The following is a 27,616-nucleotide window of genomic DNA, read 5'->3' as shown; positions in this document are numbered from 1 at the left end:
TACACGCCGGATCCGGACAACGCAAGTGTGAAAGAGGCCTTAGAACATCAGGCAGTAAAACATTAATGTCTGCCCCACACTGCTGGGTAATAACCCACTGAAAAAATATAAAGCCCACTGGGGAATAAACTATTAACCCTCCTAGACCACCAAGAAAGATTTATACTAGTCCACCAGTGAATCAAGCATTAACCCCTTCACTACCCTAGACCACCAGGGACATATAGATTGATTTAAAATATTTTTTTTTAGGTTTTTGCTTCTGTTTTGTTCTCTAAACTTTAGTTCACCATTACATTATCATATTTGCTTCACAATGCATTTAAAAAATAAATAAAACACAAATATGTTTCCATATGAAGACTTATTATACATCTATATGACGGTCTTTTAAGTTTGCACTATAATATACCACCTCTATCGTGCCTTAATGACTTTGTCTCGCACTTTGATGTATTGTTTATGATGACATCTATAAAGAAGATCCTTTTTTTTTTCCTTCTCCTTTTAAATTTTTTGGACAAATTTGCTTTTCTGAGTGAGGGATTGTCTGTTGCAGCAATGGTGATCTAATCTTGTATTCAGTATGCAGCATTAATTACACATTGCTGGGCTTTATTCTAGGCTCAGTATGGGTTTGTATTCTTGACTTGATAAATTGGCTTAAAGTACAGGAAACCGAAGATTGTGGAATACATTTCACTGGGCTGGGTATTAAAATAATTACTTTCTGCTGTGCCTTATTATTGAGACTTTACCAGCGATTGTTCCCTCTGAAGAATGAACGTTTGGTGTTTCTCAAGCTTTGAAGTCTCAGAATAACATTCGCATTTTGAGCGTCAGCTCTGCAGCACTAAGTGGACATGTAATCTCTAGAACTTGAATACTTCTCTATGAAATTAATATGGTACAAATTGGATCTCACTGTGTAATGAAGATTGTTTCTAATGTCATCATTACTGTTATTACGTAAATACAGCGCACACATAGAAATAAAGCTGCTGTGAATTAAGAGTCCGAGCCAGAATGCCAAGACTGCTAGGAATTATTCTGCCTGTGAAGATTGTACTGGGACATGGTCACATACGGGGTATCTAATGCTTAAGTTTAGAGGACACTCCAGAACATTACTTCTTATAGAATAGCTTATCTGTGATATTCTATCTATCTATCTATCTATCTATCTATCTATCTATCTATCTGTCTGTCTGTCTATCTATCTATCTATCTATCTATCTATCTATCTATCTGTCTTCTCTGATCATCTATCTCATATCTATGTACTGTAGCTATCTATATGTCTACCTATTTATTTGTATTATCAAATATGCCTACCTCATATCTGTATACAGTTCCAATCTAACTTTTATCTATCTGTCATCTATCGATATTAGGGGTGTCACTAGGTCAAAACATTGGGGCTCAGACCCCAAACCTTGTGATCACAGACTTTTCAGCTGTTCTAGAACTCACCCTCATAAGCCACAGGCCAAAAGGCCTGAGACATATGAGAGAATAGAACAGCGCAGGCAGTTACAATGCAATGACATCTTGATATCTGTATTAGTTTCAAAATTCTAAATTGCAAGTGTGTTTTCTGTCATTTAAAGACAGAGGCACAATTAAATGTCCTTCCCCTTCTACAACTGGTATTGACAATTTACTTTGGTAATAATGCAATTTTTGCAGTAAAATGTCTTTGAACTATGCGTTCAATAGCAGGGGTATAACAGCAATTTTTTAAGTAAAATGTCTTTGAACTACAAGGTCTGATGCAGTAAAGCATCCATTAACCCAGATATAAAATAGCAATGTTTTCAGAAAATGTCTTTAAACTAAGCATTCAATAGCACAGTTATAGCTGCAATTTTTGTAGTATAATTTCTTTGAGCTACACGGTCTGATGCATTAATGCGTCCGCTAACACAGATATAACAAACCAATGTTTGCGGTAAAATGTCTTTGAACTAATGTTCAATGTCACAAGTATAACAATGTAATTTTTGTAGTAAAATGTATTTGAACTACATGATCTGCCTCAGTAATGTATCTGCTAACATGCATATAACAATGCAATGTTTGCAGTAAAAATGTATTTTTGAACTATGTGTTCAATAACATGGGTTTGACAATGCAATTTTTGCAGTGAAATGTCTTTGAACTACACAGTCTGATGAAGGAATGCATCCGCTACCATGTATACAACAATGCAATGTTTGCTGTAAAATGTCTATGAACTATGTGTTCAGTAGCACCATTTTTGTTGTAAAATGTCTTTGAACTACATGGTCTGGTGCAGTAATGCATCTGCTACCACGGATTAGAGTTGTTACGATACCAAATTTTTGATTCGGTTTCGATACCATGAAAAAGTATTGCGATACTCGATACCATTCGATACCACGCGAAAAAAATAAACCAAATAAGCCACGTGCATTCCGCATTTTTTTAAATGGCGAATCGCGCAGTTTTTATTTATTTTTTCTGTTCCGGCATTCACCTACATAGATTTTTTTTTTATATTTTAATAGTTTGGACTTTTTTGACGTGGCGATATGTAATATGTTTATTATTTATATATTTTATATGTGAAATTGGGAAAAGGGGGTGATTTATACTTCATATTTTGATGTTTTTTTTTTTTTTTTACACTTTTTATTTAAAAACTATTTCCCCCTTAGGGGCTAGAATGTGGGAGCTTTCATCCCTTGTCCTATTCACCCTGATAGAGCTCTATCAGGGTGATTAGGACTTCACACTGTCCCTGCTGCTCTGTGCTCTGTGCACACAGGATCAGGGATGTTACCATGGCAGCCAGGGCTTCTGTAGCATCCTGGCTGCCATGGTAACCAATCGGAGCCCCAGGCTTACACTGCTGGGGCTCCGATCAGAAGCTGCCACTGCACCACCAATGAGGGGGAGGGGAGGGGACCCTGTGGCCACTGCCACCAATGATTTTAATACTGGGGGGTTGAGAGGGGTCGTCGCACTGTGCCACCAATGATTTTAATGGGATGGGGGGTTGAGGGGGGGGACACACTGCACCACCAATGATAATTACCCCTTAATACAGGAGGCGGGTACTGGCAGATTAGCGGCAGTTAACCCCTCAGGTGCCGCACCTGAGGGGTTAACTGCCGCTGATCGCAGCTCCCTGTCGGGGGCAGGGTGCCGGCAATGCGATTCTGCTGCCGGCACCTGCCTCCTGTATTATGTGTTAAAGACTGACTGACTACTTGTCCTGGGTCCAGACTAAGTAGTAGGCTACACAGAGCGGCGCCCAGCCATGTCCCAGCACTCACCATTATTCCTGGGCGCCGCTCCGTTTCGCCCGCCGTGCCCCATTACTGTCTCCTCTCCTGCTCCACATGCTGATTACTATCAGAGCGATGGGGAGGAGACATCAGCTTCACCAGTGGGCGTGCCTTCTCCCTGGCTGTAGCGCTGTCCAATCACAGCACAGGCAGAAGGCACGCCCACTAGTGAAGCTGATGTCTCCTCCCCATCGCTCCGATAGTAATTGGGATGTGGAGCAGGAAAGGAGACAGTAATGGGGCACTGCGGGCGAACGGAGCGGCACCCAGGAATAATGGTGAGTGCTGGGACATCGCTGGGCGCCGCTCTGTGTGGGAATAGTCCTATCATTGGTGGCGCAGTGCGCCCGCCCCTCTCTTCTCATTGGTGGCGCAGTGCGCCCGCCCCTCTCTTCTCATTGGTGGCAGTGGCAGCACAGGGGGAGGGAGGACAGCTTCCTTCTCCCCTGTGCTGCTGAGAGAACATGAGCGTGCCGACAGCAGCGTGCTCATGTTCAGAGATACTAGACTGCGCAGCAGCGCAGCCCAGTATTCAAAAGAACGGAAATCCCGGTATCGTATCGATACCGGGACAAAAGTATCGATTGGGTATCGAAATTTCGATACCCGCAACAACCCTACCACGGATATAACAATGCAATGTTTGCAGGTGAATTATCTTTGAACCATGCGTTGAATGTCACAGGTATAACGATGCAACATTTATAGTAACTTTTTTTTAACTACACAATCCGATGCAGTATTGTGTCAGCTAATCCGGATATAACAATTTAATGTTTGCAGTAAAATGTCATAGGTATGACAATGCAATTTCTGCGGTAATATGTCTTTGAACTATACAGTTTAATGCAGTAATCTATATATTAACATGGATATAATAATGCAATGTTTGTGGTAAAATGTCTTTGAGCTATGTGTTCAATAATGCAGGTATAATAATGGCATTATTGCAGTAAAATGTTTATGCTATAATATAACACGTTTAATAACATGGATTTAATGCACTGAAATGGATGTTAGAAGAAAAGAAATATGCAGTTGCTCAGCATTTGCTGCAGAATGCTACTGGGGTGCTGTGGGAGCAATAAGCCTATGAACTGGTAGTGGGTATTTTCTGGCAGTGGGTATTTAATGCAGAACTAGCTGCCAGCAGCAACTTCATTTAACACATTGTGACCAGCCCCTTACTCCCTCAAAGCTTTCACTGATCAAATTACCTAAAATCGCGTCCATATCACATTACATTGGTGGCTTGTGTCTTGAATTGCTTTTTGTTAGACTCTGACAGACATATTCTTACAGGTCTTCTAGTTCAGCATTAGGATTTCTCTGCCTACTGCCTCCCTGATTGGCTGATGAGCCCCCCCACCCCCACTTCCCCCCAGTGTCATGTGATCGTCCATCTTCTTCCTCCCTTGTGGTTTTCCTCCCTAATAATTACTTCTAATTTAGAGTCAATTTGAAAACGATATAAAATTGTAAAGATTTGATGAATCAGACATGAAACGAGTTTCAAGAAGATTGAAGTTCCTTTTTTCTTGTTTAATTACCTAATATTCAATACCTATTACAATTTAGTATGTGTGATTGTATCTGTTGGTGGTAACATTATTCTGAATGTATTTATATCAGTAGCTGAGCTGATCGTTTATATTGTAGTGTGAGTTTTTGGAACAAATGTGTGTGGACTTACACAACTTTTTCTATGTTTGTAGGTCTGTTGCTGGAGTAGATACAGATCCAGGTCTGGTCCACATGGAGATACAAGACAAAGATGGAGGTGGGCCAATTTTTTTTTTTTTATGTCACGTAATGTGATGCCCTCTTCTAGTCCAAATGATGTCCTGCAGTCTGCATCTGTCAATCAAATGACATTCATTCCTATCTCATGCTGAATTGTGGTGGTCACAGACCATTTCACATAGGGAATTGGAAGAGAACAGGACAGGAATACTCTACTCATGGATCCAGTCCTGGTATCTTGCATATAAAGGGAACCAATCACTATGAAAAGGCAACATATTATAGAGCAGGAGGAAAAGAGCTGATTGATATTGAGTTTTGGAGGAAAAGAGTCAGCATAACTTATAATTTACTAATTGTAGGTCATCAATAGGTAGACAACCCTTTTAAAGTGAATGTCCATATCTCAGTCATTTTTAGGTCTACCACTGTGTACTGATTAATGCTGTATATCTGCTAAGAAATCAGAGCTCCGAATCCCCTGCATAGTAATAGAACACACCACTCTGACTGCCTGCAGCCACCACTAGAGGGAGCTCACTTCATACGTGTTATTATTGAGTTCAATGTATAACAGTATGCAGTAAGCTCCTAAGCTTCCTCTAGTGGCGGCTGAAGGCAGCCCAGATGGTTATTTGTTTTATGTAAGTCTATACAGAGGGTTTGGAGCTCTGCATCCAAAAAACATAGCTCTGACCGCTAAAAAAATATATTAAGAAATGAATCGGTACAGAATTTTGAGCCTATTAGATATATAAAACAAAATGGTCTTTCAGGGTGGGCATTCACTTTAAAGAAGTAATTACATATTTATATAGAGGATAAGCACTATAATTTCCCTATACCTTGAGCTGCCAGAGATCTGTAACGTGGCTGCAAAATAGTAACGGTTTTATGGCTACATCTGGATTACACCTGCAAGAACCAGATACACCTCGGTGATTCCGGTGAACTGAACTTACATGATCATAGGGTTCTTTTGCATGATGTACAGACCATGCGATTGCTATGAGATCTGGTGGGAAGGGTGGAGAGGGCCCAACGCTGAATTTCTTCTCCTGTTCCCAACATAGATTCATAGCATTTTTTCTGCAACCGCCACTTGGGGGAGCTCAGTGCATAGAGATTTTATAGATTCCATTGAGTGCAATGGTAACTGTATAAATTCCTATGCACTGAGCTCCCCCTAGTGGTGGCTTCTGACAGCCAGCTTTGTAATTTATCATGTGAAGGGAAGCAGAGGTTTTAGAGCTGTATAGGGAGATTTATCAATGTATGAATCTCTGCTGTAAATGCATTTTTTTAAATTGAAAAATTCCTCCACTCTATAAGAAAAATGAAAATTTATCAGAAATCTCACCAGGGGGTGGGGACACCGTTTTGCTATGAGATCTGTGTACACCCCTGTTCTATTGTGATGTAAGAGTGTTTGGGGGTTCAGAGTCTTGCAGCCATAATACAGATGCTAAGATTTGGCCACATCCACCTGAATGAGGGTGTAGCAGAAGCTGAAAAATGAGATCTTGTATTTTATAGAAAGTTGTTTTATCCCGTTCCATACACATATTTAGGGATTTATAGCATTCTCGAGGTTGTGTTCAGTCATGGCTCCAGTAGATGTTGCCTCCTGAGGTTTCAGGAGATACACCACACTCATAGCTGAGGTTGTGTTCAGTCATGGCTCCAGTAGATGTTGCCTCCTGAGGTTTCAGGAGATACACCACACTCATACACTTGTCTCCCAGTGGTCAGCAGCTGGCTCGGTACACCGCATCTCAAGTGGTCGGCTGCCGGCTCGGTACACCACATCTCAAGTGGTCGGCTGCCGGCTCGGTACATCGCATCTCAGGTGGTCGGCTGCCGGCTTGGTACACCGCATCTCAAGTGGTCGGCAGCCGGCTCGGTACACCGCATCTCAAGTGGTCGGCATGCCGGCTCGGTACACCAGCATCTCAAGTGGTCGGCTGCCGGCTCGGTACACCGCATCTCAGGTGGTCGGCTGCCGGCTCGGTACACCGCATCTCAAGGTGGTCGGCAGCCGGCTCGGTACACCGCATCTCAAGTGGTCGGCAGCCGGCTCGGTACACCGCATCTCAAGTGGTCGGCAGCCGGCTCGGTACACCGCATCTCAAGTGGTCGGCTGCCGGCTCGGTACACCGCATCTCAAGTGGTCGGCTGCCGGCTCGGTACACCGCATCTCAAGTGGTCGGCTGCCGGCTCGGTACACCGCATCTCACCTTAACTGCACAGAGAAGTGGTCAATATTTATAGTGTGGAAAACACCTGTTCTTCACTCCACTGACCTCTTCCAGATACTTAATGTTTCCACTATTGATTCTGCTCCGCAGGCTATCGATATGTGACATGCCGGATTCAAAACTGCACTAACAAAACGCTAGCATTTCACTTCAACGGGAACATTGATCGAGGCTCTTTGACTGTACAAGATGATTACATCTTTCTTAAGGTACGTGGCATCACAGTAACATAGAGGCGAGCACGCTTCGTTATAGGACGCATGTGTAGCACGCAGGGTGTACCTGCCCCATGTAAGGATTACATAGATATCATACCAGAACACGCAACACGGCCATTACACCATGTGTCCGTTTTTTGCTGTTCGTGTGTCATTCAGCTTTCATTAACACTGCACAGCTGAAAAATACATTTCAAAGCATCTCTTCCTAATGATCTGTGAAACACAGCTAAAACACGGACGACATCTGTGTTGCATCCGTGGTTTTCACAGACCCATCGACTTTAATGGGTGTGATGGATCCGTGAACACGGACAAAGTAGAGCGTGCATCCATGCTAAAAACACGGACCATGGTAAATTATTTATTTATTTTAATGAAAAAAGTGAATTAACCCCTTCCTATCTATATCTATCTAATAGCTATTTATCTCTCTATCTATCTATGTATCTATCTATCTATCTCCTATCTATCTATCTATTATTTATCTATCTATCTAGCTCTCTATCTCTATATCTATCTATCTATCTATTTATCTATCTATCTCATGCTATCTATCTATTATCTATCTATCTATCTCTATGTATCTATGTATCTCTATCTATCTATCATCTATCTCTATATCTATCTATCTCTATCTATCTATCATCTATCTCTATATCTATCTATCTCTCATATCTATCTATCATCTATATCTATCTATCTATTGGTTCAGGCACCTAAAGAGTTAAGGATCATGCTAATGCTTATTTAACAGCTATATACAGTCTAGAAAAATCAATAGGAATGTCTTCTGCTGAAGACTGGAGAACTTAATGGATTCTTCCAAGGTTGCATAGACTCTCACTTCTAACCTGCCAGTTTTAATCAGAAATGGCTTCTGTTAGAAAGTCAAAATCCTTGCCTCCTAAAATCCATAGGCATCGTACTTAAGTAAATCATGTTTCGCGGTTCAGCTATCAGTGCGCCATCTCCATTATCATGAAACTACTATCTTAGCGGGCACCATAATTGACTAATAGGGTTTAGATAGAGTCAGCAGTGAGCCAGGCTACTCCTGGGGTTTCTATTGCGCTACCTGCATTCTAGTGACATGATAATCCACTGAACTACTGTATGTATACCGTATATATATACACAGTGAGGAACAGAAGTATTTGAACACCCTGCGATTTTGCAAGTTCTCCCACTTAGAAATCATGGAGGGTCTGAAATTCACATTGTAGGTGCATTCCCACTCAGAGACAGAATAAATAAAAAAAAAAGGGAAATCACCTCGTATGATTTTTAAAGAATGTATTTGTCTTGCACTGCTGAACATAAGTATTTGAACACCTGAGAAAATCTGTGTTCATATTTGGTACAGAAGCCTTTGTTTGTAATTACAGAGGTCAGACGTTTCCTGCAGTTCTTGACCAGGTTTGCACACACTGCAGCAGGGATTTTGTCCCACTCTTCCACACAGATCTCCTCTAGATCTGTCAGGTTTCGGGGCTGTCTGTGAGAAACACGGAGTTCCAGCTCTCTCTAAAGATGTTCTATTGGATTTAGGTCTGGAGACTGGCTAGGCCACTCCAGAACCTTCATATGCTTCATACGGAGCCACTCCTTGGTTATCCTGGCTGTGTGCTTTGGGTCGTTCTCATGTTGGAAGACCCAGCCACGACCCATCTTCAATGCTCTGACTGAGGGAAAGAGGTTGTTGCTCAAAATCTCCCAATAAATGGCCCCATTTATCCTCTCCTTAATACAGTGCAGTCGTCCTGTCCTCTTTCACAGAAAAGCACCCCCAAAGCATGATGTTACCACCCCCATGCTTCACAGTAGGGATGGTGTTCTTGGGACGCAACTCATCCTTCTTTTTCCTCCAAACACGAGGAGTAAGGTTTAGACCAAAAAGTTCTACTTTGGTCTCATCTGACCACATGACTTTCTCCCATGCCTCCTCTGGATCATCCAGATGGTCATTGGCAAACTTCAGACTGGCCTGGACATGTGATATCTTGAGCAGGGGAACCTTCCATGCAATGCATGATTTGAAACCATGACGGCGTAGTGTTCGACCGACAGTGACCTTTGAAACTGTGGTCCCAGCTCTCTTCATGTCATTTACCAGCTCCTCCCTTGTAGTTCTGGGATGATTCCTCACATTTCTTATCATCAGTGATACCCCACGAGGTGAGATCTTGCATGGAGCCCCAGTCTGAGGGAGACTGACAGTCATCTTTAGCCTCTTCCATTTTCTAACAATTGCTCCAACAGTTGATCTATTTTCACCAAGCTTCTTGGCAATTGCCCTGTAGCCCTTTCCAGCCTTGTGGAGGTCCACAATTTTGTCTCTGGTGTCTTTTTACAGCTCTTTGGTCTTGCCCATGGTAGTAGTTGGTGTCTTTAAAGAGCTCAGACAGGTGCTACTAAGTTAGATTAATGAGTGGAGTAGAGGTGGACCTTTTAAGGCACAGTAACAGGTCTTTGAGAGCCAGAATTCTTGCTGTTTCTCAGGTGTTCAAATACTTACCTATGTTCAGCAGTGCAAGAAAATAAATTCTTTAAAAATCATACAATGTGATTTCCTGAATTTTGTTTTTAAGTTATGTCTCTCAGAGTGGGAATGCACCTACAATGTAAAATTCAGACCCCTCCATGATTTGTGGGAGAACTTGCAAAATTGCAGGGTGTTCAAATACTTCTGTTCCTCACTGTATATATTTGATCACACTCATTGCTCAGTGGTGTAGACTTCCAAGTGTACTGTGCAAACAAAAATCAAAACATTTTAATTTTAATTTAAAGTGGTTTTCTGGGAATAAACAATTGATGGCCCATCCTTAGGACAGACCAGAAATGTTTGATCAGTGGGGTCCAAACTCCAAGACCCCTATCAATCAGCAGAATGAAGAGGCCATGGCATATGACTGGAGGTGGTCAGACTCCCACTGTTCACTGTTTGATAGGCTATCCTAAAGCTGAAAATGTTCTAGTCCCCCCCAAAATACCAAAAGCTTTGAAGGTGTCTTCCCTAATTTCAAGGAGCCTTAGAGGGTTTTCTTACAAAAAGCCTCAGGGGTGTGCAATCTAATCACAGGAATCCTCAAGGGTTCTCCATCTAATGAAAGGAACCCTCATGGATGTGCCATCTAATGATGAGTCCTCAGGGGTAACATAGTAACATAGTACATAAGGCCAAAAAAAGACATTTGTCCATCCAGTTCGGCCTGTCATCCTGCAAGTTGATCCAGAGGAAGGCAAAAAAAAAAAAGTGAGCCAATTTTCCCCACCTTAGGGGAATAAAAAATTCCTTCCCGACTCCAATCAGAATAACTCCCTGGATCAACGACCCCTCTCTAGTAGCTATAGCCTGTAATATTATTAATCTCCAGAAATACGTCCAGACCCCTCCTGAATTCCTTTATTGTACTCACCATCACCACCTCCTCAGGCAGAGAGTTCCATAGTCTCACTGCTCTTACCGTAAAGAATACTCTTCTATGTTTGGGTACAAACCTTCTTTCCTCCAGACACAGAGGATGTCCCCTCGTCACAGTCCTGGGGATAAATAGATGACGGGATAGATCTCTGTACTGACCCCTGATATATTTATACATAGTAATTAGATCTCCCCTCAGTCGTCTTTTTTCTAAAGTGAATAACCCTAATTTTGATCATCTTTAAGGGTACTGTAGTTGCCCCATTCCAGTTATTACTTTAGTTGCCCTCCTCTGGACTCTCTCCAGCTCTGCTATGTCTGCCTTGTTTACAGGAACCCAGAACTGTACACAGTACTCCATGTGTGGTCTGACTAGCGATTTGTAAAGTGGTAGGACTATGTTCTTATCACGGGCATCTATGCCCCCTTTTGATGCAACCCATTATCTTATTGTCCTTGGCAGCAGCTGCCTGACACTGGTTTTTGCAGCTTAGTTTGCTGCTTCTTAAAATTCCTAGATCCTTTTCCATGTCAGTGTTACCGAGTGTTTTACCATTTAGTATATACTGGTGACTTGCATTATTCCTTCCCATGTGCATAACCTTACATTTGTCAGTGTTAAACCTCATCTGCCACTTATCTGCCCAAGCCTCCAATCTATCCAGATCCCTCTGTAGTAGTATACTGTCCTCTTCAGTGTTAATTACTTTACACAGTTTAGTGTCATCTGCGAAAATTGATATTTTACTATGCAAGCCTTCTACAAGATCATTAATAAATATATTGAAGAGAATAGGGCCCAATACTTACCCCTGAGGTACCCCACTAGTGACAGTGACCCAAACTGAGTGTGTACCGTTAATAACCACCCTCTGTTTTCTATCATTGAGCCAGTTACTTACCCACATACAGACGTTTTCTCCCAGACCGAGCATTCTCATTTTATATACTAACCTTTTATGTGGTACAGTGTCAAATGCTTTGGAGAAGTCCGGATATACGACATCCATTGATTCGCCGCTGTCAAGTCTAGAACTTACCTGCTCATAGAAACTGATTAAATTAGTTTGGCCATCTAATGGCCATTAAATGGGTGTGCCATCTAATGAGAGGAATCCTCAAGGGTTCACCATCTAATGACAGGAATCCACAGAAATGTGCCATCTAATGAAAGGAACCCTCATGGACATACCATCTAATGACGAGTCCTATGGGGTGTGAATTCTAATTACAAGAAACCTCAGTGGTGTTCCTCTGCTTACAAGATGTTTCTGAGGTCTGCTCCTTGATTCTATTAAGTCTTGAAGGTGTGTCTTTATATTGCAGGAGACCTCAGAGGTATTTAAAGGGGTTGTACATGATTGCTTGTTTTTTAAATTCCACCTCCACCCTGACAAACGTATGAAGGAAAACATGCTTACTGGCTCTGTGCTGCTTGGTTCCAGCTCTGTAGGTCCCAACTTGTCTTCCCTGCACCTTGGTCTCCACATATAAACAGTGACAGTCTGAGCATTGAAATGTCCCCAAGAGGCTGCTCGGTTATTAGCTGCTTGGGCACATCTCACCACTGAGGCCAATCATTGGCTGCAGTGGTGCACATGACCCTTTCAATGCCAGAAGGTTTACATGCACCGACAAAGTACAGTGAAGACAGCACAAAACCCATGGAGCTGGAATCGAGCATTGGGCTTCCCTTCACAGGCCCAGCAGGGAGGGCATGGAATTGAAAAACAATTTCAATGCTTTAAGCTTACGAGAAGACAAGGTGCCCCATGCTTGTAATAAGTCCTTGGAGATGTGTCTTCTAAATACAAAAGCCTCAGTGGTGTTTGCATGCTTGCAGGAAACCTTTAGAGGCATGCCCCTATTACAAGAAGCTTCGGAGGTGTGCAAACTGCTTAGCAGAGGCCTCAGAGATGAGCCTCTGCTTACTTGATGCCTCATAGGTTTTCTTCTGCTTACTAGAAGCTTTTAAGAAGTGTCCCATACTTACAAGAAGCCTCAGGAGTGCACTCCTTGCTCACAAGAATCCTCAGAGGAATGCTTCCAACAAAAGCAAAACAAAAACACATAGATATTCCCTTACTTACAAGAAGCCACAGAAATATGTACCCTACTTACAAGAAGCCACAGAAATATGTCCCTACTTACAAGAAGCCACAGAGATATGCTCCTACTTACAAGAAGCCTCAGAGATATGCTCCTATTTACAAGAAGCCACAGATATATGCCCCTAATTTCAAGAAGCCACAGAGATATGCCCCTACTTACAAGAAGCCTCAGAGATATGATCCTACTTATAAGAAGCCTCAGAAATATGATCCTATTTACAAGAAGCCTCAGAGATATGCTCCTATTTACAAGAAGCCTGAGAGATATGCTCCTATTTACAAGAAGCCACAGAGATATGCCCCTACTTATAATAAGCCACAGAAATATGCCCCTATTTACAAGAAGCCTCAGAGATATGCCTCTATTTACAAGAAGCCACTGATCTATGCCCCTACTTTCAAGAAGCAACAGAGATATGCCCCTACTTACACAAAGCCTCATAGATATGCCCCTACTTACAAGAAGCCTCAGAAATATGACCCTACTTATAAGAAGCCTCAGAAATATGATCCTATTTACAATAAGCCTCAGAGATATGCTCCTATTTACAAGAAGCCTCAGAGATATGCCTCTGTTTAGAAGAAGCCACAGAGATACGCCCCTACTTACAAGAAGCCACAGAGACATGCTCCTACTTACAAGAAACCACTGAGATATGCTCCTACTTACATAAAGCCTCAGAGATATGCCTCTGTTTACAAGAATCCACAGAGATACTGTATGCCCCTACTTACAAGAAGCCACAGAGATATGCTCCTACTTACAAGAAACCACTGAGATATGCTCCTACTTACAAGAAGCCTCAGAGATATGCCTCTGTTTACAAGAAGCCACAGAGATATGCCCCTACTTACAAGAAGCCGCTGAGATATGCTCCTACTTACAAGAAGCCTCAGAGATATGCCTCTGTTTACAAGTAGCCACAGAGATATGCCCCTACTTACAAGAAGCCACAGAGATATGCTCCTACTTACAAGAAGCCTCAGAGATATGCCTCTCTTTACAAGAAGCCACAGAGATATGGCCCTACTTACAAGAAGCCACAGAGATATGCTCCTACTTACAAGAAGCCACTGAGATATGCTCCTACTTACAAGAAGCCACTGAGATATGCTCCTACTTACAAGAAGCCACAGAGATATGCCCCTACTTACAAGAAGCCTCAGAGATATGCCCCTATTTACCGGTCAATAGTTTTCCCTGCCTACAGTAATCCTCAAGGGATGTGCACTCTGCTTACAAGAAGTCTCAGTAGAATTCCTCTTCCTTACGAGAAGCAGCACAAATGTATTCTTGCTTACGAAAAGCGATGGAAAGGAGGGGCATACTGCTTACAAGAAGCCTTAGATGAATGCACCCTTCTTACCAAAATCCTCAGGGGTGTGCCCCTTGCTGCTCCACAGATATGAAAATGGCCGTGCTGCCTGGATGCTATATTTTATTTTTCTGTAACTTTATTTGACAAGTTTGCATTGCCCTATATAAGCAGAAAGTCGGGCATGGCAGGACGTAGTATAAAAACTTCTTGATCCATAAATCTTTGTAATCTAATTAAATTCTGTGTGGTATCCGGACACTGTGCTGTTACCTCCTGAATCTTTGCTTGTGTCAAAATAGAGAATCTAAATCAAAAGTGCTACCAGCAGCAGATAAGGGTAATTCATTTTGCTTGATGGCCATGCTGCAGTGATGAGGACGGACAGTGATTGATAGGGGTAAATGGCTTCTTCCTTTATGAACTGCACATTGTCAAGATATGATGCGAGGGTGAGTGATTTATGAAAATGGAAGATAAACATAGGTTCTGCTGCTACATGCAAATTTACAATCACCGCCACTTCTAGGTATATTAGGTACTGGAGAAGCCTTTAAGTTCAGGAACAGTCCCTGAAGCATATTTTACAGATGTATATGCATGGACAGATTTTATATGAAGTTACTTAACGCAGTGAACGAGAAGAACACCTACAGTATAAACTCAATGAGGTTGAGCAGCTGGATTGTGAGGTCCTAAGATGCCCATAGACATACATATTGGAGGATCCTACCCACCAATACTATGGGTTTAGTGATTCACAAGTCAAAAATATAAAGAAATGTACATATATTACCTTATTGTGTCTTGTAGTGATCCAGTAATGGTCTATATTATAATCCAGAGCAGAATTCATAATTCTGCTGCTTGTAATTAGAAGCAGTCAGCACACTTGTAGTGAGACTCATCCTTGAAGCCATAGCTAAGCTCTTATACTACATAGGAAGAGTTTGTTTTGTATATCAGAGAATTGTAGAGTGTCTAGTGAAAAGATTAAACTCTATGGCAGGAAAGAATTACAGCTCTGAAGGCAGCAGAATTGTGGATACCACCCACCAATACAATGAGTTTAGTAATTCACAAGTCAAAAATGCAAAGAAAATTAAAAAAAATTAAATATATTACCTTACTGTGTCTTGTAGTGATCCAGTAATGGTCTGTATTATAATCCAGAGCTGAATTCATAATTCTGTTGGTTGTAATTAGAAGCAGTCAGCATGCTTGTAGTGAGACTCTTCCTTGAAGCCAAAGCTAAGCTCTTATAATACACTACATGAGTTTGTTTTCTATATAAGAGAATTGTAGAGTGTCTAATGAAAAGATTAAACTTCTCAGAAACTCTGAGAAAGGAAAGAATTACAGCTCTGAAGGCAGCAGAATTGTGAATACAGATCTGGTCTATAATATAGACTGTAATATAAGATTAGTAATAGTATTTACCACAATTACTCAACATTTTTGGAAGAATAATTCTGCTATAAACTGTCTATATACTGTAAAGTGAATTCATGTGTATGTGCAGTCATGTGTCCATAAGGGAAGCCGATGGGGGGGTCTGGGTTCAGATTTTACATTGTGAACCAAGAGATTTAATGGGCTATACCTAGCTCAAACATTGGGGGCTTATCTCTAGGATAGGCCACCAATGACATATATATATATATATATATATATGTAGAAATGGACAGCACATCCAATAGAGAAATATATTCAAAAAATTTTGTTCAGCCACAGTGGCACAAGAGGCGACGTTTCGGCTCAAAATCCTGAGCCTTTCTCAAGCATGCTTGAGAAAGGCTCAGGATTTTGAGCCGAAACGTCGCCTCTTGTGCCACTGTGGCTGAACAAAATTTTTTGAATATATTTCTCTATTGGATGTGCTGTCCATTTCTACATACAAAGGTTGGGTAAGCAGTGATAACCCTGGACATAGCACCCGTCACTTTGTTATGTTTTGGTGCTGCCACATTTTTCCATTTTTATATATATATATATATATATGTATATATATATATATATATATATATATAGTGGATATAAAAAGTCTACACACCCCTGTTAAAATGTCAGGTTTCTGTGCTGTAAAAAAAAATTAGACAAAGATAAATCATTTCAGAACTTTTTCTACCTTTAATGAGACCTATAAACTGTACAACTCAATTGAAAAACAAACTGAAATCTTTTAGGTGAAGGGAAGAAAAAATATAAAAATAAAATAATGCGGTTGCATAAGTGTGCACACCCTTAAACTAATACTTTGTTGAAGCACCTTTTGATTTTATTACAGCACTCAGTCTTTTTGGGTATGAGTCTATCAGCATGGCACATTTTGACTTGGCAAGATTTGCCCACTCTTCTTTGCAAAAACACTCCAAATCTGTCAGATTGTGAGGGCATCTCCTGGGCACAGCCCTCTGCAGATCACCCCACAGATTTTCAATCGGATTCAGGTCTGGGCTCTGGCTCGGCCATTCCAAAACTTTAATCTTCTTCTGGTGAAGCCATTCCTTTGTTGATTTGGATGTATGCTTTGGGTCGTTGTCATGCTGAAAGATGAAGTTCCTCTTCATGTTCAGCTTTCTAGCAGAAGCCTGAAGGTTTTGTGCCAATATTGACTGGTATTTAGAACTGTTCATAATTCCCTCTAGCTTAACTAAGGCCCCAGTTCCAGCTGAAGAAAAACAGCCCCTTGGCATGATGCTGCCACCGCCATGCTTCACTGTGGGTATGGCGTTCTTTTGGTGATGTGCAGTGTTGTTTTTGGGCCAAACATATCTTTTGGAATTATGGCCAAAAAGTTCAACCTTGGTTTCATCAGACCATAACACCTTTTCCCACATGCTTTTGGGAGACTTCAGATGTGTTTTTAGCAAAATGTAGCCTGGCTTGGATGTTTTTCGGTCTACCCCATAGCCCAGACATATGAAGAATACGGGAGATTGTTGTCACATGTACCACACAGCCAGTACTTGCCAGATATTCCTGCAGCTCCTTTAATGTTGCTGTAGGCCTCTTGGTAGCCTACAGACCAGTTTTCTTCTCGTCTTTTCATCAATTTTGGAGGGACGTCTAGTTCTTGGTAATGTCACTGTTGTGCCATATTTTCTCCCCTTGATGATGACTGTCTTCACTGTGTTCCATGGTATATCTAATGCCTTGGAAATTCTTTTGTACCCTTCTCCTGACTGATACCTTCTAACAATGAGATCCCTTTGATGCTTTGGAAGCTCTCTGTGGACCACGGCTTCTGCTGTGGGATGCGACTAAGAAAATTTCAGGAAAGACCAACTGGAGCAGCTGAAATTTATTTGGGGTTAATCAGAGGCACTTTAAATGATGGCAGGTGTATGCTGACTCCTATGTAACAATGATATTGAATGTGATTGCTTAATTCTGAACACAGCTACATCCCCAGTTATAAGAGGGTATGCACTACTTATGCAACCACAATATTTTAGTATTTTTTAGTTTTCTTCACTCCACCTAAAATTTTCAGTCTGTTTTTCAATTGAGTTGTACAGTTTATAGGTCACATTACAGGTGGGAAAAGTTCTGAAATGATTTATCTTTGTCTCATTTTTTTTACAGCACAGAAACCTGACATTTTAACAGGGGTGTGTAGACTTTTTATATCCACTATATATATATATGTGTAGGTCCCACCTCTGGGACTTAGTCCTATATCTGGAACAGAGCCCCCAAAGTGAATGAGGGTGCAATGCGTATGCAGTACTTCCCATTCACTGCTATGGTAGTCCCAAAAATAGCTGAGTGAGCACACTGAGCTTTTTTTTTTCAGAAGTCCCATAGCGGTGAATGGAGAGCACCCATCGAATGCACGGCCACTTCTCCATTCATTGCTATGGCACTGCCGGAAATAGTTGAGCCAGTTCTTGGGTATTTTCAGAACTCCCATAGCAGTGAATAGAGGGTGGCTGCACTTGTGTGGTGCGCTCTCCTTCACTTTGGGGTGCCCATTTTGGAGATAGGAGTGGGTCCCAGAGGTGGTATATCATAGTGATACATTATGGCACCAATCTCTGCGATGAGACAACTCCTTTAAGTTATGCCAGATGTTACACTTGCTCCAAGGTCCCGGTGATTGATGGGGCCACAGACCCCTGCTCCATATAAGATGATAACTGTACTAAAAATGACTCTTATTTGCTTTGGTGGGGGGGTCGTCTCTGCGATCCCGGTATACAGTTTGTATAATGTTACATTATGTATGTATGGTGGTATTGCTGCTATTATCTTTTAATAGCTGTATGTCCTTCATTCAAATCTCACTCAGTTACTATTTATGTGATGTGTTTTTTAACAGCTTATTTATAACATTTTACCATCTGCTTGTGATTTTTGCAGACAACGGCAGGAAACCAGACTAAATACTATGTATCATACCGACGGAATGACTTTGTACAGATGAAACTTCCGAAATATGCACTTCCAAAGGTGAGCTACACAGTTCTCCTGGGGTACAGCATAGGACCGATTACTGGATAAATGTAGCATTTCAAACTATTGTTAAACTATGTAGAATGCTGATCCGTGGAGAGTTCTATTGGTATGTATTTAATTAATACTCGTATGAACAACTGATTCTGATATCAGAGCCTGATGACTATACAGAGATGAGCAGGGATACATAGGCACTGCTTATTTCTTCCTCTAGTAGTCGTCTGCTGCAGATCACTTTTATAGGAAGTTACTTCTGTGCCGGGCATTTACTAATATGCAGTACTCAGTGGCGTAGCTACCATATAGGCAGACCACGCAAGCTGCTATGGGGCCCGTGAGGAAGAGGGGCCCGCAGCGGAGGAGAGGCCCCATCCCCTAATTACTTCTGTCTATCTTTCTAAAGCTAATGGACCTTTGATGATGTCATCACAGGTCCTGTAAGGGAACTGCACAGTGTAAAGTGTAGTTCCCAGGTTAGAACAGTGCATCTGCCAGGACCTGTGATGACATCATCTTCAACATCACAGGTCCTGCAGGATGTAGCAAAGAAACTGCACCAAAAATGGTGTAGTTCCTAGTTTTGAAAGGTACATCTGCCAGACCTATGATGACATCATCACAGGTCCTTCAACCCCTAACAGCAAGTATTAGAAGTTCACAATCAGCTCTGCATTGATCCATACAGACTGGAATGTAATGGTAAGAGAGGCCCTCCACTTCTCATCATTTATCCCCCCCCCTCCATGCCCTGTCTTTACTCATTGCTCACTCATGTATAATATACTTCAGACAGATACAGTGACCACTACCTCATGTACCTCACACACAGTGACATAATGTATCCACATATTTCTGTAAACAATGTATCTATAGTATTATACCTTGTATGTCTCACATCAATACACTGCTCTGTGTGTGTATATATATATATATCAAGGAAAAATGGCGGCACTGGTACAAAATCAAATAAAGTCTGGGTGCACGTCTCCAGGGGAATAGGCTTCTTACCCCAATGTATAGATCCAGAAAAACGGGCGGCACTCCAAAGATAAGAACAAGTGAACCTTTATTCACCCAGGTGGTGCAACGTTTCGGCTCTGCACTTGAGCATTTTTCAAGCGAAAAAGGCTTGAAAAAGGCTCAAGTGCAGAGCCGAAACGTTGCACCACCTGGGTGAATAAAGGTTCACTTGTTCTTATCTTTGGAGTGCCGCCCGTTTTTCTGGATCTATATATATATATATATATATATATATATATATACACACTGCATATATTACACAGTATTATCGATGTACAGATATATAGTATATCCAGCAGTGTACTGATATGTGAGGTACGAGGTATAATAGATGCAGTGTGTACAAATATATAGTATATACAGCAGTGTACTGATATGTGAGGTAGGAGGTATAATAGATGCAGTGTGTATAGATTTATAGTATATACAGCAGAGTACTGATATGTGAGGTACGAGGTATAATATATGCAGTGTGTACAGGTATATAGTATATACAGTAGTGTAATATGTGAGGTACGAGGTATAATAGATGCTGTGTGTATAGATTTATAGTATATACAGCAGAGTACTGATATGTGAGGTACGAGGTATAATATATGTAGTGTGTACAGGTATATAGTATATACAGTAGTGTAATATGTGAGGTACGAGGTATAATAGATGCAGTGTGTACAGGTATAGAGTACAAACCGGATTCCAAAAAAGTTGGGACACTAAACAAATTGTGAATAAAAACTGAATGCAATGATGTGGAGATGGCAAATGTCAATATTTTATTTGTAATAGAACTTAGCTGACAGATCAAACGTTTAATCCGAGTAAATGTATCATTTTAAAGGAAAAATACGTTGATTCAAATTTTCACGGTGTCAACAAATCCCCAAAAAGTTGGGACAAGTAGCAATAAGAGGCTGGAAAAAGTAAATTTGAGCATAACGAAGAGCTGGAAGACCAATTAACACTAATTAGGTCAATTGGCAACATGATTGGGTATAAAAAGAGCTTCTCAGAGTGGCAGTGTCTCTCAGAAGCCAAGATGGGTAGAGGATCACCAATTCCCACAATGTTGCGCAGAAAGATAGTGGAGCAATATCAGAAAGGTGTTACCCAGCGAAAAATTGCAAAGACTTTGCATCTATCATCATCAACTGTGCATAACATCATCCGAAGATTCAGAGAATCTGGAACAATCTCTGTGCGTAAGGGTCAAGGCCGTAAAACCATACTGGATGCCCGTGATCTCCGGGCCCTTAAACGACACTGCACCACAAACAGGAATGCTACTGTAAAGGAAATCACAGAATGGGCTCAGGAATACTTCCAGAAACCATTGTCAGTGAACACAATCCACCGTGCCATCCGCCGCTTGCCAGCTGAAACTCTACAGTGCAAAGAAGAAGCCATTTCTAAGCAAGATCCACAAGCTCAGGCGTTTTCACTGGGCCAGGGATCATTTAAAATGGAGTGTGGCAAAATGGAAGACTGTTCTGTGGTCAGACGAGTCACGATTCGAAGTTCTTTTTGGAAATCTGGGACGCCATGTCATCCGGACCAAAGAGGACAAGGACAACCCAAGTTGTTATCAACGCTCAGTTCAGAAGCCTGCATCTCTGATGGTATGGGGTTGCATGAGTGCGTGTGGCATGGGCAGCTTGCATGTCTGGAAAGGCACCATCAATGCAGAAAAATATATTCAGGTTCTAGAACAACATATGCTTCCCATCCAGACGTCATCTCTTTCAGGGAAGACCCTGCATTTTTCAACAAGATAATGCCAGACCAGATTCTGCATCAATCACAACATCATGGCTGCGTAGGAGAAGGATCCGGGTACTGAAATGTCCAGTCTGCAGTCCAGATCTTTCACCTATAGAGAACATTTGGCGTATCATAAAGAGGAAGGTGCAACAAAGAAGGCCCAGGACGATTGAACAGTTAGAGGCCTGTTTTAGACAAGAATGGGAGAGCATTCCTATTTCTAAACTTGAGAAACTGGTCTCCTCGTCCCCAGACGTCTGTTAAGTGTTGTAAGAAGAAGGGGAGATGCCACACAGTGGTGAAAATGGCCTTGTCCCAACTTTTTGGGGATTTGTTGACACCATGAAATTCTGATTCAACATATTTTTCCCTTAAAATTGTACATTTTCTCAGTTTAAACTTTTGTTCCGTGATTTATGTTCTATTCTGAATAAAATATTAGAAGTTGGCACCTCCACATCATTGCATTCAGTTTTTATTCACGATTTGTATAGTGTCCCAACTTTTTTGGAATCCGGTTTGTAAATACAGCAGTGTATTGACGTGAGATATGAGGTATAAATTACAGGTCGTACCTCATATATCAGTCCACTGCTGTATATACTATATATACTATACACTCACCTAAAGAATTATTAGGAACACCATACTAATACGGTGTTGGACCCCCTTTTGCCTTCAGAACTGCCTTAATTCTACGTGGCATTGATTCAACAAGGTGCTGATAGCATTCTTTAGAAATGTTGCCCCATATTGATAGGATAGCATCTTGCAGTTGATGGAGATTTGAGGGATGCACATCCAGGGCACGAAGCTCCCGTTCCACCACATCCCAAAGATGCTCTATTGGGTTGAGATCTGGTGACTGTGGGGGCCATTTTAGTACAGTGAACTCATTGTCATGTTCAAGAAACCATTTTTCCAGTCTTCAACAGTCCAATTTTGGTGAGCTCGTGCAAATTGTAGCCTCTTTTTCCTATTTGTAGTGGAGATGAGTGGTACCCGGTGGGGTCTTCTGCTGTTGTAGCCCATCCGCCTCAAGGTTGTGCGTGTTGTGGCTTCACAAATGCTTTGCTGCATACCTCGGTTGTAACGAGTGGTTTAATTTAGTCAACGTTGCTCTTCTATCAGCTTGAATCAGTCGGCCCATTCTCCTCTGACCTGTAGCATCAACAAGGCATTTTCGCCCTCAGGACTGCCGCATACTGGATGTTTTTCCCTTTTCACACCATTCTTTGTAAACCCTAGAAATGGTTGTGCGTGAAAATCCCAGTAACTGAGCAGATTGTGAAATACTCAGACCGGCCCGTCTGGCACCAACAACCATGCCACGCTCAAAATTGCTTAAATCACCTTTCTTTCCCATTCGGACATTCAGTTTGGAGTTCAGGAGATTGTCTTGACCAGGACCACAACCCTACATGCATTGAAGCAACTGCCATGTGATTGGTTGACTAGATAATCGCATTAATGAGAACTAGAACAGGTGTTCCTAATAATTCTTTAGGTGAGTGTATATCTGTACACACTGCATCTATTATACCTTGTACCTCACATATCAGTACACTACTGTATATACTATATACCTGTACACACTGCATATATTATATCCCGTACCTCACATATCAGTACACTGCTGTATATGCTATATACCTGTGCACACTGCATCTATTATACCTCGTACCTCACATAACAGTACACTGCTGTATACTCTATTCATCTGTACACACTGCATCTATTATACCTATTTTGTGTGCCAGGGCTGTTTTGCAATCCCAATCCGGCCCTGAACGCATAAATTATAAAACGCAGCAGCAAGAATAGTTCATGAAACAAAGAGAGAGGCCTGGAATGGGTAGTGGGAGGGGCTATAAACAGGGAATGGTGGCCCAATTTCGATTCTTGCTATGGGGTCCCAGTGATTTCTATGTACGCCCCTGGCAATACTCACTCTCTCTTTAAAGGGAAGCTATCAGGAAGCTAGGTAGAGCAGTACAAACATAACTTATGTGCAGCTTTTATCAGGAACAGTGAGAATATGAAGTTTTATTCTGCCAGATTCTTCTCCTGCAAGTGTCCTGGAGGTGGGGCTTCACAAGGATGTGCTCTCTGCATTGAGCTGCTTCACATCGCCTTCCTTCTGCTCTGAGTGACAGCTGTAGCATCCAACCAATAGCCCACTACATCTTAGTTACATAGTTAATATGGTTGAAAAAATACATAGTTCCATCAAGTTCAGGGATCGGTGGGGACGCGAATCCCAGAAGGAAGTGAGACTCAGATTTTTACACATTTTTAAGAATTCGTCTAAACCCTTTTTGAAACTGTCCACTGTTCCTGCTGTGACCACGTCCTGAGGTAGTCTATTCCACAGATTCACAGTTCTTAGAGTAAAGAAGCTTTGACAATTCTGTAGACTGAACTTTTTCTTCTTCAGTCGGAGGCAGTGCCCCCTTGTCTTTTGAGGGCATTTTACATGGAACAGCTTTTCACTGTATTTTTTGTACGGCCCATTTATATACTTGTATAGGTTAATCATGTCCCCCCTTAGACGTCTCTTCTCAAGACTGAATATGTCCCTTATCAGTTTAGTCGCTCTCCTCTGCAGCTGCAGTGCATTCTTTCTATGGACTGGTGCCCAGAACTGGACTGCATATTCCAGATGAGGCCGCACCAACGCTTTGTAAAGTGGTAATATTACATCCCTGCCCCGCGAGTCCATGCCTTGTTTAATACATGACAATATCCTGGTGGCCTTAGAAGCAGCAGATTGACATTGTATGCTGTTATTTAATCTACGATCTACAAGGACAAATCTGTCACTCAGATGTTCACAGTATCCCTGCTCCACAAAAAGCATGTTTGTACTGCTCTCCCCAACCTCTACCTACTGCTGTCAGCAGGGACGTACACAGACATTTTGAAGGAAAGGGGCTTAAGTAAAAAAAAAAAAGGGCACTTTGTATCACGAAGCTTACTTTTCTAGAAGTCCTACCTTGTTCTCCATGAATTTTTTGATACTGTCATTGTTAACAAGACAGAATCCACAAATATTACTTTTTTTGTTTCACCGTACATATTATGGTAAAGTGATGTCATTACAAAACTCTACAGACTCTAATATGCAAACAGACAAAGCACTACAACCCCCAGTATGCAAAGGGACAACGCACTACAACTATTGTTCCTTTGCATACTTGTTTTGTTCCTGGACTTTAAATTATATACAATATATTACCAGGGCGGGCACTAAGGGCAGACAGGCACTAAAGGAACTTAGGCAAGAGACAGGGTCACACAGGCCGGCGCTTACTCCCCTGCATTAATCTCGCTGGGTGGGGGGTCATGTGATGTAGCAGACGTGCGTCACGCACATCCGCTACCCAGGCAGCCCCTGCGCTAGCCTTAAAGGACTCTGTCACCCTGCACTGGTGAGCGTGAGGACTGGTGAATAAATTGTATCGGTGAATAAATTGCGTTGCCACTTGTAGTGGGTGAGCTTGGGCAGGGCCGTCTTTAATGTTGACCTTGGACCCTGGGCGAGAATTTACATGGGCCCCCTGGATCCTGCCTTTCCACGCCATAGCAGACAATCACACCCTCCACCACTATATATAATATAGCTTACATGGAATGACTGTAATTACTTACTTCAGTGGCTCAGGATCAGTGTTCTGGGCAGCTGGGCTCAAGGCTAAAAGTGGGCACCGCTCTGCAGTTCAGGAAGGAGACCGCGGCTCGGCTCACCCTAGCGTTACAGTGCACCCCAGCACCCCACAGCATGCAGTATAGCACCCTATAGTATATAGCACCCCACAGTATGCAGTATAGCACCCTATAGTATATAGCACCCCACAGTATGCAGTATAGCATCCTATAGTATATAGCACCCCACAGTATGCAGTATAGCACTCTATAGTATATAGCACCCCACCGTATGCAGTAAAGCACCCTATAGTATATAGCACCCCACAGTATGCAGTATAGCACCCTATAGTATATAGCACCCCAGAGTATGCAGTATAGCATCCTATAGCATACAGTATAGCACTCCACAGTATAGCAGTAGAGCACTCCACAATATACAGCACCCCACAATATACAGTAGAGCAGTATAGCACCCAGCATACAGCACCCCACAGTATACAGTAGAGCAGTATAGCACCCAGTATACAGCACCCCACAGTATACAGTAGAGCAGTATAGCACCCAGTATACAGCACCCCACAGTATACAGTAGAGCAGTATAGAACCCAGTATACAGCACCCCACAATATGCAGCACCCCACAGTATACAGTAGAGCAGTATAGCCCCACACAGTATACAGCACCCCCAATATATAATGTCATAGCAGCCCCTAGTATATAATCTGATACAGCAGCCTCCCCAGTATATAATCTCATACAGCAGCAGCCCCCAGTATATAATCTCATACAGCAGCCCCCCAGTATATAATCTCATACAGCACCCCCCCAGTATATAATCTCACACTGCAGCCCCCCAGTATATAATCTCATACAGCAGCACCCCCAGTATATAATCTCATACAGCAGCCCCCCCAGTATATAATCTCATTCAGCAGGCCCCCAGTATAAAATCTCATACAGCAGCCCCCCCAGTATATAATCCCATACAACAGCCCCCAGTATATAATCTCATACAGCAGCCCCCCTGGCCCCAGTATATAATCCCACACAGCAGTCCCACAGTATATAATCACACATAGCAGTCCCCCAGTATATAATCCCACACATCAGCCCCCCAGTATATAATCCCACACAACAGCCCCCCAGCATATAATCCCACACAGCCTCTGCCAGCATACAATCCTCAGACCCTCCCCAGTAGTCACATCCACCTCTCCAGCACTGACAGACTCTCTCCCCTCTACAGACGCTGCTGAGCAGCCATCCCTGATCTCCCTACTCTGCAGACAGTCGGCCAGTGCCTGTGATAGCAGAGCGCTGCCGACCCACGTGACCTACCCTTCTCCTGCAGGCGGCAGCAACACTGAGTCCTGGAAGAAAGAAAGGACCTTTGATTACCCCATAGCCATGTGACCAGTAATATCTCTATGTTACTGGTCACATGGTGATGATGTCATGTAAGGTCCTTTCTCCCAGAGCTCTCACTCTCTCACAGTTCGCTCTGGAGTGCCAGTGTTCTGTAGGGGCATTAAAGGGGCAGGGGCAGAAGGGGGCAGGGGCTCAAGCCCCCTTTGAGCCCAATGTGTGCCCGTCCCTGGCTGTCAGCTTCTCTAGAAGAACCTGAAGCGAGCAGTTTATGGGAGGAGACCCACCAACATAACAAAGTTGAAACTGTTTTGTACAGAAGAATGGGCTAAAATTCCTCCGAGCCGATGTGCAGAACTAATCAGTAATTACAAGAAACGTTTAGTGGCAGTTACTGATGTATAAGTGGTCACACCCGATACTGAAAGCAAAGGTTCACTTACTTTTACCACTCACAGACATGTGATATTGGATAATGTTCTTCAATAAATAAATGTCCAAGTCTAATATTTTTGACTCATTTGTTTGCTTTGGTTATCTTTATCTGATTTTAGGATTGGATCATCTATCTATCTAATATCTATCTATCTACTGTATCTATCTATTTATATATCTATCTATCTCATATCTAGCTATCTATCTAAGAAAAGAACACAATGCAACAATAATGCCATAGTAATAGAAAATATTCCGGTGCTAATGCATCTTTCTATCTTTCTATCTATCTATCTATCCCAACAGTCGGCTGCTTGTTCAGTGAAGGAGTTCTTTGCAGTATGAGGACGAGGGATGGCTATAGCGAATCATGGTTTCTGAGCAGCAGATCGCTGTTTAGACCACACGATCTGCTGCCCATAAACTATGATTGGCACAAACAGGATCACCCAGTGAACGAGCATTTCGCTTGTTCATTGGGTGAGCGGCAGTACATTTAGATGGGCAGATTGTCGTTCCAGGTAATCTGCCCGTAAATCCAC

At 42.1% G+C, this 27,616-nt stretch overlaps 1 protein-coding gene across 1 annotated transcript in view; it reads left to right on the top strand.

The window, feature by feature from the left end:
- SORCS2 (sortilin related VPS10 domain containing receptor 2) overlaps positions 1-27,616 on the top strand; it is an 896,202-nt gene that overhangs the window by 719,516 nt on the left and 149,070 nt on the right. The window contains exons 6-8 of the mRNA XM_044280630.1: positions 5,030-5,094; positions 7,406-7,524; positions 18,753-18,842. Of these exons, the coding sequence (XP_044136565.1) occupies positions 5,030-5,094; positions 7,406-7,524; positions 18,753-18,842 (274 nt within the window). The remainder of the gene's footprint in view (positions 1-5,029; positions 5,095-7,405; positions 7,525-18,752; positions 18,843-27,616) is intronic.

This window comes from Bufo gargarizans, chromosome 1, assembly GCF_014858855.1.
Source record: "Bufo gargarizans isolate SCDJY-AF-19 chromosome 1, ASM1485885v1, whole genome shotgun sequence".
Classification (NCBI taxonomy): domain Eukaryota; kingdom Metazoa; phylum Chordata; class Amphibia; order Anura; family Bufonidae; genus Bufo; species Bufo gargarizans.
Note: the sequence above shows the minus strand (reverse complement) of the source record. Positions and strands in the feature narration are given on the sequence as shown.